The sequence below is a fragment of the Nymphalis io genome, chromosome 19, assembly GCF_905147045.1.
Source record: "Nymphalis io chromosome 19, ilAglIoxx1.1, whole genome shotgun sequence".
Lineage (NCBI taxonomy): Eukaryota > Metazoa > Arthropoda > Insecta > Lepidoptera > Nymphalidae > Nymphalis > Nymphalis io.
In genome coordinates, this window is record NC_065906.1 from 6,850,502 (window position 1) to 6,866,061 (window position 15,560).

General features: G+C 34.0%; 2 protein-coding genes across 2 annotated transcripts; one reads left to right on the top strand and one right to left on the bottom strand.

The window, feature by feature from the left end:
• Positions 1-923: 923 nt before the first annotated feature.
• Positions 924-12,848, bottom strand: LOC126775987 (uncharacterized). The gene is made up of 4 exons (XM_050498234.1): positions 12,602-12,848; positions 11,963-12,139; positions 3,261-3,388; positions 924-3,100 (listed from the first exon to the last, which is right to left on the bottom strand). Exons 1-4 carry the CDS (start codon positions 12,693-12,695, stop codon positions 2,312-2,314), a joined length of 1,188 nt encoding a protein of 395 aa, XP_050354191.1. The 5' UTR covers positions 12,696-12,848; the 3' UTR covers positions 924-2,311.
• LOC126776178 (uncharacterized) lies at positions 9,197-15,316 on the top strand. Its single transcript, XM_050498478.1, has 4 exons — positions 9,197-9,209; positions 14,453-14,574; positions 14,794-14,944; positions 15,098-15,316. The coding sequence occupies exons 2-4, from the start codon at positions 14,462-14,464 to the stop codon at positions 15,314-15,316; spliced, it is 483 nt and encodes a 160-aa protein (XP_050354435.1). The 5' UTR covers positions 9,197-9,209; positions 14,453-14,461.
• Positions 15,317-15,560: the final 244 nt, after the last annotated feature.

Sequence of the window (15,560 nt, forward strand, 5' to 3'; positions counted from 1 at the left end):
TTTTACATAACGTAGTCTATCTAACGACACTTTGATCAATGAAAAGCGTGCTTGGGAAGCTGAGTTCACAGAGTTATTATACATGCGCAGTAGGCTTAAGGAAATTTCCGTATTTTCATTATGTTTCCTTGAGAACGTTTGTTGTTTTATATACCTATATACATACAATGTTCTTATAAGCAAAAATACATAAGGTGAGAAAAGGCTGACTAAATATTGCATAATAAAAAAAATTGACACTGAATTTACTACTAAAAATAGGGACTCGTTTTTTCGACTACCAGCTTTTTGCTATAGTTGTGAGACAGCAAATACTTTGAGTTTTATGATTAAAACTTTACCTTATGCTATTGAATAAATTAAATACTATCTATGGTTAAATAGGTCCCCAAATATAACTTCTAGATCTATAAAAATAGTTTTATGAAAATGTGAAAAAGCCAGACGATTTATATCTATGGAGGTAGAATTTGAGAACCAGACAAATTAATTTTTTTTTGGGTTTGAATAGAATTTAATTTAAGCTAAACAAAATAGGTACCTAAGTACTTTTAACGAAATAATCGTTAATTTATTTGATAAAAAACTTTTAAAAACAAGCTTTGTTTAATGTAGTAGAGTATTGCTGGTTTCTGCTTAGACGTATAAAGCCCTGTCACCAACCAAAGTACACACCAACTAAAGTAGCCTGCAACGGAACTTATAAAACTTATTCCACCAGGTTTCTTGAAATCATGTTACCAGATGTGGTATTATCTGGACCCGGTCCGTGTGGTAATTGAAGTGTCTAAGATTTTTATATATATTATTTAGTAGTCGACTTATGGAAAATTAGTGGGAAGTTGTGTCGATCATAAAAAAACTATCAGATATGGTAAATTTATAAAAAGGTCTGTAGTTTAATAAAACATAGTAACAATAGATAAGTAATAGATATTTATATTTTTATCAAATATTCAAGACATGATGACAGTGTTCGAAGTCAAAATAAAAATAAAACACATTATAATAAGAAATAACAAAACACCATAAGGTAATCCTGTAGAACAACACATATAACTTTTTTTAAGTTAATTTATCGCTATAAAACGGGAACAAAACAAAATTTACCAAGATTTAACTACTAACGTACCGTGACAAAAAAAATAGTAATACCTTAGTATCCGAGAACTACAGAAAAATCTATTTTGTCTATTTTGTACAAATCAATTTTGTCCTTGTATTTAAGTTGATGTCACTAAAATATTTTATCTGTAATGAGCATATTTCAAAGTATATGCGGTTATTTTGTTTGTAAAATAAATAATTTAAGTATTTAAAAATAGATGTTGCTATAGCTGTTTAAAATTAAAAAGCTGCGGCACCGTTTGACAGATCCCCATGAAAGTGGGCACATTCTATCGTTCAACTAATCACCATTAAATTATTTTTATGCATAATACATTTATATATATTTGAGCACAGAGAATATTTGATATTCTTATTTTTTTTTTGCAGTTAACTATACATTTTACAGTTCATATTTCCGTTAATTTTTGTTTATATTTAATTTGTTCACACACAACTAAACCTTCAATTATCTGTCGCCAAATAAAGGTCATCCCTTTTTATATATCCGGCAATTAATGAATACATTTAAAGGTAGGACGCCTGACGTTTTTTGCTAGTAGGTGTATAGTAATAATGAAATCAAGTATCAAATATATATATTTTTTATCGTTTTCTAGGAAATTAATGCGTTATGTGTAAATTATATTACTTTATTTTTGGTGTAGATTCGTATAATTATTATTATATTATAAATATATATTACACAAGTTTTTCATTCATTTTTGTATCCTATAATCGAATATAATACTGATTCCTTCTCCACAAAATATATATATATACCTTATATAAAAAGGAGTACTAAAACAGAACAAATTCGGTGTAGTTTAGTTATTACGCTAGAAAGTAATGAAAATTATTTTTTTATTTGTAATTGAATTTTATTTTAATTTTTATACGTTTTTTATTAAGTTATTATATAGTACAATTAAATTACATATAAAAGCATTAACTTAAATACAACTAAACAATAACGTATTGTGTAGACACAAAACATAATATTTTCCTGCTTGTGATACAGTTATACAAATTTAATCGTTAAGAGGCCACGAAATTTAGTGACTCTTTTTTTCCTTAAACATTTATATATTTAATCTTATGTCATTATATCACACATTTGTCAGACAAAAAGGTGCGTTCGAATTATTCAAACAAGAATGTTTTACGAATCGTAGGCAACCAGTCTTTTGTTTTTAAGCTTTCCCTAACAGAACATATATTCCCTAACACAGATAGGACATCTATCAGACGTCGCTAGGCACTTTCTTAAGCAATCCGCATGGAAGAAATGTGCGCATGGTGTTACTCTAGCTGATTTCATTGTACCAAGACACACAGCACAAACATCTTCTAGAGTAGACAATTCTTCTGGAGTCGCTCGTCTAAATCTTGCTAGAGAACTCTGAGCTTCATTCAACTTCACTAATGCTTCACCGAGTCTATGACGGCCGTGCACAATTATACAAATGTATAAGATCAAAAATGCTAACCTCCAGCGCTCGTTCCACGCGAGCATGGGCACCAGAGGAACCGCTATGACCGTTGTGATACCTCTAGCCCAAACTCCACAATATAACGGTTCCATACCTTCGAGTCGTTCTAATTTCAATGCAGTTAGGGCAATCGGCCATAATTCGAGGAATGTCTTCTCTGATAGAAGATAATACGTCCCAGTAACGATCGTGTACAAGGCCGTCGGGCGGAAATGCTCCAAACCTTGCTCTAATCCTAGCGTTAAGAGAATGAAAGTCATCGTGACTATGAAGGTTACTGCTTTTGTCCACTCCAAAACTATTTTGGTTGCTGACATCGCGAGGTGTTTTACTTGTGAATGACGAGTCACGTTCACATACGGGGACCAGTCTTCTTTAGTGCAAATTTCGCGCACATAGTTAACCGAATATGTTATAACATTGTAGAACATTAACGAATAGAGGCAGGTCAGTCTTCCATGGAATACTAGGAGACGGTCACAGGCAGTAAACAAAAGTAACTGAAAATAAAACATTGACATATTTTATGGTAGAATAAAAATTACAGGAATCAATTGATTTTAATACAGAATTTAATTTACAGTACATTTTTTTTATTTTCGTTGGCTAGAGTAAATTTTGTTTTGGAAGTTTTATATATATTTTTGACTTATTATCTACCTGACTTATCATTGTGGAAAGATTGTTCATTTGTAGAAATAGTTTCTCTGCTCGATCGATTGGTGCATACGCCGTCTTCAGAACTCCCAGGACACAGGCAGTTGGAGCTCGAAGACGGCGAACGATCTCTGCAAAAATTATAATTACAACATATCATAGGTATTTTTCTTTATATAATGTGAAGTTTTTTTTATATTTTAATTTAAGAATATAACAATTATATGTGTATGGAATGAGCTGATTTAGTATAAGTTAAACAATTTTTGTAATAGAACTATACCTATCAATTTCTGCGTTACAACGCTCCAAGTTTGTAAATATCCAAGCAAGTAAAAGTTACAGCAAGTAAATGTCCTATAGCTGGGCTAAGTCGTCCTCTCCTTTTGGGGACAACGTTTTTGGAGATTATCCCACGCTGCCCTAATGGTGGCATTATTTGATACACATGTGTGATTTGGCAGATTTTTTCGACAAATGTAATCAACACAATGGTTTTCTTCGGCACAGAAAACGAAGTAAATTATAAGCGTATTGCTTGCTCGAATTTAAACCCGCAATCTTCGGGACATAATCTATAGGTATATGACACTAATGATGTACTGGCATAAATCAATTGATGACAGACTGCATTATCATGGGAGGTTGTGCCCTTTTATCTTTTTTTGAGGAGAAGGTTTAGAGCTTATGAGATGCTCAAATAAGGTGGAATTGGTTTGGTGGAATAAAAATAAGGCAGAATTAAAAAAAAAAATCGAGAGCACAGCAGTGGGACTTTCACAGGTTGGTACTGTACTGTTAATGCATGTAGTTCTAGAAATATAGATAAAAAAAACTTTACATATTTGATCGCGAAATCAATTCGCAAACAGTTAGCTCAGAATTATTACCAGGAAAGCAGTGGATCATCTGCTATCTTAAATAAAATATATAAATATATATCTACTCTGTGTGTTTGGGGTAATTCACGTTTTTAGACATTTGAAATATGTACTTGAAAATGGATATATGTTTCCATTGAGTTTGATTTATTAAGAGGTTTTGTGGTATGATTAAGTTCCTGAGCCAGATTTTCATGAATCTACTATAGAATAAATGACATATGACAATTAGCTAATACGTTTAGCAAGCATATATGTCTTATTTCTGTATTCATACTAATATATCCTAACAACTGAACCAGTATTAATTGTTACTTAAATTAAAATTAATGTTCTAAGAACATAATTTCAAGCTAGTAACTGTCACAATGTATTGAGTACTGGAACCTTTCCGATCCAAAGAACTTTGCTTATTTACATATTTTTTATGACAAAAAACTTGTGGCAGAAATAATGAAATAGGTAAATGCAGTATGTAGTCAAGAACATAATTTTATAAATTAATATTTATTTATTTATACGTTTATGTATATAAAATTATTATAATAGTACAATATTTGAAAATGTCTAAATTCATATGTGTTTTTGAAACCTAGATGACGTTTCCAAAAGCAAATTGCTTATTTTCATTACAAAGAAGGATACAAATTTAGGTCCCACCACGAATAGCGACGTGTCAGAGTCATTCAATCAATCAATCAACAGCCAATCGTTGTCCACTGCTGAACATAGGAGTCTCCCTAGGTGCGCCAAAGCTCCCTGTCCTCCGTCTTCCACATCCAGTTGGTGCCCGCCACCTTCTTAAGGTCGTCGGTCTACCTGGCTGGAGGGCGCCCTACGCTGCGCTTACCGATTCGCGGTCTCCACTCTAGGACTCGTCTGCTCCAACGGCCATCGGTCCTACGACATACGTGACCAGCCCACTGCCACTTCAGCCTGCTATTTTGCAAGCTATGTCGGTGACTCCGTTTCTTTTCCGGATAATCTCATTTCTGATCTTATCCTTCAAAGATACTCCGAGCATATCTCGCTCCATAGCACGCTGAGCGACTTTGAATTTGTGGACTAGTCCCGCAGTAGTGTCCACGTTTCGGCACCGTATGTCATGGCAGGTAAGACGCATTGGTTGAAGACTTTCGTCTTCAAACATTGCGGTATAGACGACTTGAGGACTTGACGAAGGTTGCCAAATGCTGCCCATCCCAAGCGAATTCTTCGATCGGCTTCCTTTTCGATGTTGTTCCTACCGACTTGTATTATCTGTCCTAGGTAGGTATATTCACTAACAACTTCGAGAGGTTTCCCCTCGACGTATATCGGTCCCGGCACGAAATGCCTATTGAACATGACCTTGGTCTTGTCCAAGTTTATACCGAGACCGACACACCGGGAAGACTCGCCTAGGCTACGCAGCATTTCGGTGAGTTGTTCCAGCGACTCTGCTATGATGACGATATCGTCGGCAAATCGAAGGTGTGAGATGTACTCGCCATTTACATTGACTCCATACCCAGTCCAATCCAGCGTCTTGAAAACGTCTTCCAACGCGTTGATGAACAGTTTCGGGGATATTACATCCCCGTCTCACCCCTCTGCGCAGTTGGACTGGTAGTCATTGTAGCGGCGTTGTACAGATATCTCAGTACCTCGATATATCCAATATGACATCTCTGCAATGAGTCGAGCACTGCCCAGGTTTCGATGGAGTCGAAGGCTTTCTCGTAGTCCACAAATGCCATACACAGCGGCTGATTGTACTCTTCGGTCTTCTGCACAATCTGCCGAACAGTATGGATGTGGTCCATGGTGCTGTAGCCTGATCGAAAGCCGGCTTGCTCTGGGGGCTGGAACTCGTCAAGTCGTCTGGCGAGACGGTTCGTGACGACTCTTGAGAACAGCTTATACACGTGACTCAGGAGGGAGATTGGTCTGTAGTTTTTCAAGAGGGTTTTATCACCTTTCTTGAAAAACAGTACCACCTCACTCCCGCTCCACGTTTCCGGGGTCTTGCCATGTTGGATGACGGAATTAAAGAGGCTTGCTAGCTCTTTCAGGACCGGAGTCCCGCCTGCCTTAAGCAACTCTGTTGTGATTCCGTCATCTCCCGGAGCTTTGTTGTTTTTAAGCTGTTCTAGAGCCGCCCTAATCTCGCCTTGGTCAACGACCGGGAGCTCCTCGGAGTAATGGCGCGTAAGAGGGGCGCGCTGGTCATCATTACTGAATTCCACGGGTTTATCCGATCTTGAAGAGAACAACTGCCCATAAAACCTCCCTACTTCTCCGACAATCTCAGCCCTAGAGGTAACGACCCCACCATTTTCAGTTTTAAGTTTTGTCAGACGCGGCCTCCCAAACTTGCGAGCGAACACTTTCGATCCCCGATTTTGCTCAATCGCAGCCTTGATGGCACGGGTATTGGAGCGTCAGATATCGCGTCGCGTCAGCGTTTTTATTGTTCGATTTAAGGCCTTATCTGACAAAAACGGTGGTAGTTCTCGTCGTTTTCTCATGAGCTCGAGTGTCTCAGCAGAGAGTTTTGGTGCGTTGTCTCTTCTCTGTGGCGGAAAACACTTGCGGGATGTGTTTGCAGTATTTTAACCAGCGTGTCGGTTTTCTCATCAATGCTGCTTACGGTTTCCAACGCGGTGAATTGATTTTGAAGTTCCATTTGGAACTTTTCGGAGCCTTGAGCAGCTTGGAGCATGGTAGGTCGGAGAGTAGACCTCATCATTCTCGATCTTTCGGCTTTTAAGTCGATATTTAGAGTGCCTCAAACCAAGCGGTGATCACTTCCGGTATTAAACCTGTTGATCACTGAAACATCTCTAAATATGTGCCTTTTATTCGAAATGTTAAAGTCTATCTCGTTCCTTGTCACGTTATCGGGGCTTCGCCAGGTCCACCTCCTCTGAGGCTTCTTTTGAAAGAAAGAATTCATCAAAAAGAGCCCCTGCGCTTCGAGAAAGTTTACCAGCATTTGCCCCCTGTGATTTCTGCAGCCCAAGCCGTAAGGTCCGACTTTCGATTCACCGCTATCTTGTACTCCCATTTTAGCATTAAAGCATAACAACATTGTAGTGGGCCTTTGAGGTGTCGTTGAGGCCCTTTGCGATGTCCTCGTGCATCGCTTCGACCATATCATCAGAGTATGTCGAAGTTGGCGCATATACCTGTACGTCCTTCAGGGAGTACCTGTCGGAAAGTTTTAGGACAAGGTACGCTACCCGGTTCGACAAACTACTGATTTCCACAATGCTGCTAATGAGATCCTTTTTGACTAGAAAACCGACACCACCCTGGGAGAGGTTATCACCTTCGCGGAAATAGAGTAAGTTACCGGACTCTAGAGTTATCGTGTCCTCCCCCTGTCTTCGGACTTCAGATAACACCAGTATATGCCAGTTTTTATGACTTAACTCTACTTCTCATTCGGTGAGGTGATGGTCCAGCCTCATCGAGCGTCCATTGTACGTTGCCATGTGCAGTCGTTTTATACGGTAGCCTGCCGTGAACCGGTGATTCTTAGCACCCCCTGCCCTGCCAATACCACGACCGCTACCTTGGTCGGGCCTAGCGGGCTTGCCGGTAACTGGGGGCCTTTTTTAAGGCGCATCTGCCATTAAGGAGGGTTTGCCCATACTCGCCGCGCTGGGCAGGCGTGGTGGCGAGCGCAGTAGGGGGTAAGATGTTTATGGGGGGGGACGCTGCTGCCCATCCCCTCTTTTCCCCGTCCCTCAGTCGCCTCTTACGACACCCACGGGATGAGATTGGGGGAGTACTGTTCTAAGCCGGTACTCCACGGCAAATTTAATATACAATTCAGTTATATAATAAAACCTATGCTATTCTTTGTAAATTTAGTACAATGCACATATTTTATACTTTGTATTATCATAAGTCATCAACACAGTCTACCTATTTCAAGTAAAGTTGACATCATAAGATATTATAAATATTTAAATTTTAATTCTTAAAGTTCTTCCTTGCATGACTTTGGTGTTACCAAAGCTCCTTAATATTTGGAAGTTTTAATTGTGTCCGTCGTCATTGTACCCAGTCAACAAAAAAAAAACAAAATCAAATGAGCGGCAATCAATATTTCAAACAAACCACAAACTATAATAAAGATAAAAAAGAACAATTACTACAGTTTAAATTATTTACAAATACATCAAACGCATACATTATATTATACCCATAATTAAAGTTTGTTGTGTTCCTCACGATTTATTTATTTTCTTCGATTTAGCTAAATAACAGAAAATATCAAAACCAACATTTTTAATATTAATCATGATACAAAATAATATACGTATGTTTAAAATAAAAGGTAACGAATTTGAAAATCAAATGATTTTCCATAGAAAACGAAAAGCATTAAATATTCAACAAGTCAGAGTCAGAGTCATATGTAGCTTTTTAAATAATATATAATAAGCTATATTAGGTTGCTTTTATTTATTATTAGTAACGTTTTTGTTTATAAAAAAGTCACACATTTTTATTCCTATTCTGCGTTTATTATGATCTTATTTAAAAATAAGGCTGGTCCTACGAATATCTCATGCCTGGCGAACCCTAGGTACCAAACGATTAATAAAAAGCATTATTATGCTATTACTTAAACTACCATGTTGAATAAAGTATAACTCTGAACGGACTAAAATTTAAAACTTGGAGCCAAAGTAACTTCTGATCAGCTCCAAAATACCTATTCAACGATGTTATACGTTGCTATTGAAGGTGGGACGAGAGTTTATGCAAGTCCTCGCATCCTTGTTATCATGTCATCCTCTATAATATCATAGTGTTGATATGTTGTTTTGGTTTAATAGTAGTTTATTAGTTCTAAGATTTATTCAAGTTTTAAGCAATAAACTCTTAAAATAAAGTATGATATTTTATTTCAACATGTTTTTAATGCTTCATATCGTATTGTATTTATCATGTTTTTTAATAATAATATTCTCAAGGGTTGTAAAGTATAAAAGACCAGCTCGTGTCTCAGCAAAAGCAGTTCAGAGCAGCCATCCATCGGAAGCAACAGTAACCACCCAAAATCACAACTCTGGTAAGTGGAATAAAAAATTTACAACCATATGTAAATAGGCAAAAACAAAACAATTCAATATATTTTTCTCCTCTGTATGTCAGCCGATTTTATTTTTATTTCTTGGTAACTTTTGACGAGCATAAGTGTTATCAATTCAAAATTTGGAAATAAGAGAAGCAACAAAAATGATCGACACAAGCAAATTCACATCAATGTTTTCCTTAAATTTTCAATAGGAATTTGGTTAATTTCGACCACGGGCCGCGAACACTAGTTTGGAAAAATTGATATTGTTTTTTTAGTATATCTCAGGAATTTTTGATATATCCGTGTAATATTAACTCTAGACAGGCTATTTAAGGCTGCAGATTCTGATGTGATATGAGAAATATTGGTTCTGATCCCGGATCGGGCCAATAAAAAGTTATTGGGCTTTTCTGTTAAACGATTCACAGTAGCAACCCAAGGCTAGAAAGCTTTCTACCAGCTGGTAGTGTTACACTCCAATGCCTCCAATAGAAAGTAAAGCTGTTGGCTTTGCACCTGATCTCTTTTCGCATCAAATTTTACTGCTATTGGAATATGAAAGTGAAGGAATAGAGATTGTAACTGTTCTTGCACATATACCTCTACGTTACAATGCCTTCTGCGCAGTCAGATAGAATTTGAGATTGGCCGCTGTGGTCGAAATTCAGTAAGGCAGATTATTATGAATTATATGATACACTTGAAGCTTGCAGCTAAGGAAGGGATTTTTGATATTTGGTGAATATCAAACATGACAGCTTAAAAGAATGTTTATTAAAAGTTAATAAATATTCTTTTAGGCATTAATAATTTGGACTGACGGTGACGCAAATGCGCTGGCTCGGGGCCAGCTTCCGTTGCTCCATTCAGCTTCTCGACAATGACCCGACTCTCCTCCATAACTACATATAATATCATGGTGTTAAGATGCATTTTATAAACTATATTATTGTTTTGTTAATTTTACTGGTTAGAATAAATTTCAAAATTACTCAGATCCTTAATTAATAACTTTTTTTTTATTTGTAGTTTTAAAAGTTTTTAACAAGTCTCTGTTTTAATAATTCAATCAATTCTAAATATATTAATGTTTTGGACAGTGTTTATTTCAATAATTTGTGTATAATGTCTGTATAGATTATTATTTTTTACTTTCACTTTATAAACTTTAAACAGTTAATGTATAATAAAACCTGGAATAATAATAATATATTATTCATTTGATAGCTTTCCATTAAATCGAATCAATACTGTAACTTGGCCATTGACTTTTATATGCCAACTTGATTAAAGAATAATTTGATTTGATCATCGTCACCATCGTTATTATTGTAGATTCCAATATATATTATACATTTTAAATACATATCTCTTGTTCTTACTCTTTTTGTAATTCTCAAGATGCATATCGTGAGAAATTTCAAATTCCTACTTGTACAAATATATTAGAATCAATTAGGATAAACACAATTTAAAAATATAAAATAAACCCATGACTCATGACGTTGAATATTTCAGTTCGTAAAACATTTATCTCGATCACAAGTAAGCAAAAAGTATTTAAGATTTTCCTCGCAAATTTTTCAATATCAAAAATGGACGTGACCCCGATTCTTAAAATAAAATAACTTTGATTTGTTTATTTTTAATTCAAATTGGTATCGGAGATTCAAGAATGTTGAAAATTTATTTCTATATAAATATGCATTTTATAATATAAGCATTATAATTATAGGTATTATTAAAAAATCCGATTACAACTGTATATTCTTCGTGGAACTTTTTAAGTAGTAGGACTGTGTGTGTGTCTAGCCTTTATCAGAAAGCGAAAAATTTTAACGAATTTACATTTATAATAGATATATTGATATATTGAATAAAAAACTTTTTCTTACGCGCTTTTATAGTTTTGCATTAGTTTCAAATGTAATATTGTTGCAAATTGCTAGCCGTTGTTACAAATTGCTATCGCTATAAATGTGTTGTACAGAAGGTAATAAATTATTTGTAAGTGATAACTAAGAACTGCCTTGTTGTTTAGTATATACATACAATAAAGGCTTGCTCTGAAGAACACGAACAAATATACACAACTGTATACAATAAATTTTGTATGAAGTCTTGCCATAATATGTTGATAATAATATATTTCGTTATTTATTAAGGTTATTTTTATCTTCATTTATAAACAACGCAGATGGATCGATAACTTAGAAAGAATGGCGCACCCCTTGTTTACAAAACAAGCTGACGTACTTGTATACACGAATAGCTAATCTTAAACAACGCATTGAAAATCCTTGAAACATAAAACATAATTGAGTTTCAAATCTACTTTCTGCGATAAGCTTTAGCTAATTCGTGTGTTGTGAGATCAAACGTCTAATTTAAATAATTATTTATAGATTTTGACGTTTGTTGATTAAACTGAAATGTCAGAAATCAATTACGATGGATGGCAAACACTACACTAATGTAATGCCAAATCGGATATGAATTGAAGTGTTTCAAAGTCTAATGACTTTTATATTATATACACATACGTATAAGTAAACGTACCTAAATAATAAAATAGATTTTTATCATATCTAAAAAATAAATCTCTCTATTAACTAGCTTTTACATATATTTTTTAAGATGTTTTTTGATCAACGCAATTATAGTTATCAATTTATTTTGTGTTTTAATTATTATCGTAGCACTTATAAAAGATCACTTGAAAGATTTATAGAATTTCTACTTACTTCTTACAACTTTTGCGACGGCAGGGTACCATCTAGCAGGATAACGGTAGTTAGCAGAGATAAGCAGTGGCAGCATTAGACAAGTATAAGCTGCCATTAACCATGCGCCGCCTAGAGCGACCAGCAGCCCTCGGGGGGCCCAATATGGGAGTAAAAATACTAACGATATCAACCACACTGAAAATAAAATAACATAACATTTACAATATATAATTTTTAAAAAATAATTAATTACTAACCCTAATTTCAAATTAATTATCTTATATATATATACGGTATATCAATACGAATAATATAATAAGTACGAAAGTAGAGTACTTATTTTATTTGTAGAACAATAGTGAAAATAAAAGTCACACCATATGACATTAATAAAATTGTACGCATACGTTGAACAACGATGTCAACACATCTTTATATAGCATCTGATAGCACTATAATATTGTAGTTACTATATAAATTCACATATGTAATATCATCACACGTGTAATATTATTATTTAAAAATGTCAGACAACAAATAGCATCAGACTTTAAACATAAATATTTACTTTATTTATTTTTTGTTATTCTTAAATATTTATAACACTAACAATAATTAACTTAATAAAAAAGAAACAAAATATATCATTTCATTTACCGATATTTGCAATTTTGTCCTCAGATTTAATTGTATGAAACTTCGAGAAAGAATCACTTCGAAGACGTCCGCGCACTCGCGAAATCATTCCCATTTTTTATGTATTCGGTTAAACACGTCTGTAAAATATATTACTTTCAAGACAGTTTTTTTTTTTTGTCAAATATTACAAGTTTATAAACATTAAACACTGAACAAAGAAGTTGAACACCCTTATTACTTGAGTTGTGTTTCACGAATGCGCATTTCACGGGCGGGCGCGGGCTGCTGGGCGGGCGGCGCTTGCGCAAGCACTTGCATCGCAGTTACTGCTTTGCCAATGTATTAAAATATTTTCGATTCCAAAGCTCTTTATTTCTTACAAACGCAAACACTATCTAAGCATACGCAGCATGTTTCAGTGAATTGATAAATATTATCGTTGCTGATGTCCTTGCTAATTTTCAGAATTCGATATAATTTTAAACAAAGTGTCAGTGACTCGTGAGGAGCGCATTTTTTATTTGTATACGTCTCTTAAATTTTGGAATATAAATTTTACTATTTATTTTATATATTTATAATAAATATAAATACTACAAATTTGAAAATTATTCATATAATAAATGTTTTATTTACATTTGAGATTTACCATTATCAATTAGTGTATTTAATTTCGTCTTACTAAAATATTTCATATGCATGTGATAAAAATACGCGTGTTGATTCAAAGCAGAAATTTATTAAAAATAAACCCTGCCCTTGTTTTGTCTCTAAAAAAGTGTTCGTCATACCCATGAAAATAGACAAATACCTACGTGTTGAAAACCATACATGCATCGGCAGTTCAAAATTAAAAACAACATGTTCGCAAACAAAACAGCATGATCGTCAGACATACCCACGTCATATGAATAAATGCTCTGAGAAAAATCCTAGTAACTCGAGAAGATATCTCACTGAATTATTTCCATTGCTTTTAATCTTTCACAAATCTTTGGTGATTTGGCTTTGTGCGCTTACTTGTACGTTATTTTAAAGGAATTAACACACACTAAAGTATTTATTTATATCATTGGATACAATCATACACTCCCACGAGTTTCATTCATAATTTCTTAGAATAAAGATGATTCCAATGTGAATTATCCAAAATATGTTGACTGATAATATATTTATAATTCTAGACATTTTAACATTTTAAATGATGTAATATTTCTGAAATCATTGACAAAGTCAACGTCACAACATTATTATTATTATTTAATATCTCTTTGTTTATAAGAACACAACATCCTCCGAAAATAAAACAATACAAATTTTTCTTTTTTAAACTATACGAAATAATGATTGAGAGTAAACAATATGACTATGACAGAAAAACAAAAACACAATGATGATAATAATTAATTATTAAATAATATGTAATTAAAACTACTTATGTACCAAATACAACTAATATATATATATATATATATATATATATATATATATATATATATATATATATATATATATATTAGTTAGGTGCTTAGAACATTATTTGGTATAAATCTTTAACAGACTGCCTTATAATTAAAGACGTTTACAGCAGCTAGGTATCTAGTAGACCTAGTAAAAAGTAAAATATAATTTGGTATCATTGCGGGGCGGTAAAAGCATTTCATTGCGGTCATTTAAATGCGGTTATGACAATGTGAAAACTCATAATAAAAATGTTACTTCTTACCTGATATTTCTTTTTATTTCCTTTAAAAATGCCAATTTTTGATCATAATATGTTGCGATGATTTGACATAGGTAACGCCATATTATGAAAGTGTAAATATTCTTCATATTGTCCTTATTTAATACAATTGTTAACGATTTCAGAACTCTAAAATGCATTCCGCAGTCCTTATCCTCCTCTTAGCTGGCACATGCCTGGCTCATTATAGAGGATACGAATCCAGAAACCTTATAGAAAGAGACGAAGCACATGCCGACATGGAAGGGTAATTCTGTGTCAATCGATGTTGTACAATGTTATATGGTACAGTAATTTTATTTGCATATTTTTTATTTTGCATTGATATTCATTGATCAATAGCTTAAAGCTTGTTAATTATGAATAATTTATTCTTAATATATATAAGTATATATCATATATATGACTACGAAAGAGTTTGTCAATTTGTGCACAAATATATAACACAAAGCGTTTTCTTTGACAGAATTGTTGAGTGCCCCGTCTGCGAAAATTCCCATAGCTGGTTGCTTCCTCAAGAAGAATGTGATATTGTAAAGGGAAACAAGCGGTTCAAAAAATGTCACATGGGCACTTATTTAAACGATAAATGCGGAAATCGTTTGGACTGCTATCGGGTATATATCTTTTTAGCTCTTACTTATTGTTAGTATAAAAGTAAAAGTTATGAACTGGACGCAGATTGTGTTATATTATTAAATGCTGTTATCGTAGCTGTGGTCGACTGTGATAAAACAAGCTATTATAGGGGAATTATGTTTGTTATACAGGGCCCTGGAGAATCGTGCACTGAGAAAATGGAATACGATATCTACGGACAGAAGTGTGCCCGCGGATACTACTGCAACAGTGCCCTACACGTGTGCACCGGCCTTCGCTATACTGTAGATCCTCTTTCGCATTTGATACTTTCAAATCGTCTCTATCGATACCCTCTCCATTCCCAAAATGACGACTTAATTGAGAAATCTGCATTTTTTGTCGCTTAAACTTATAATTATTTGATTGAAATGATCTCCAGTTATACTAAATACTAATAAACTAATAGACAGTTATTTTTATTTTATTTAAATAAGCCAACCCAATTCAATAAGGTAAATATAAAAACAAATTACATAACATTATTTTACTAGTTGTCGTATGTCTTTATATTAATAATCAAAATAAAGCGCGTAAATATTATATTTAAAAAAAAAACAGAAATCTGTTGCATTATAATTTAAGATTAATTTA

Bases quoted from the DNA above. Each gene is read 5' to 3' on its own strand.
- LOC126775987 (XM_050498234.1), bottom strand. From the start codon at position 12,695: ATGGGAATGATTTCGCGAGTGCGCGGACGTCTTCGAAGTGATTCTTTC. The intron at 12,140-12,601 runs GTAAATGAAATG...TTTTATTTTCAG, and splicing joins GGACAAAATTGCAAATATCG to TGTGGTTGATATCGTTAGTA. The intron at 3,101-3,260 runs GTAGATAATAAG...TTTTATTTTCAG, and splicing joins TTTCCACAATGATAAGTCAG to TTACTTTTGTTTACTGCCTG.
- LOC126776178 (XM_050498478.1), top strand. From the start codon at position 14,462: ATGCATTCCGCAGTCCTTATCCTCCTCTTAGCTGGCACATGCCTGGCT. The intron at 14,575-14,793 runs GTAATTCTGTGT...TTTCTTTGACAG, and splicing joins GCACATGCCGACATGGAAGG to AATTGTTGAGTGCCCCGTCT. The intron at 14,945-15,097 runs GTATATATCTTT...TTTGTTATACAG, and splicing joins ATCGTTTGGACTGCTATCGG to GGCCCTGGAGAATCGTGCAC.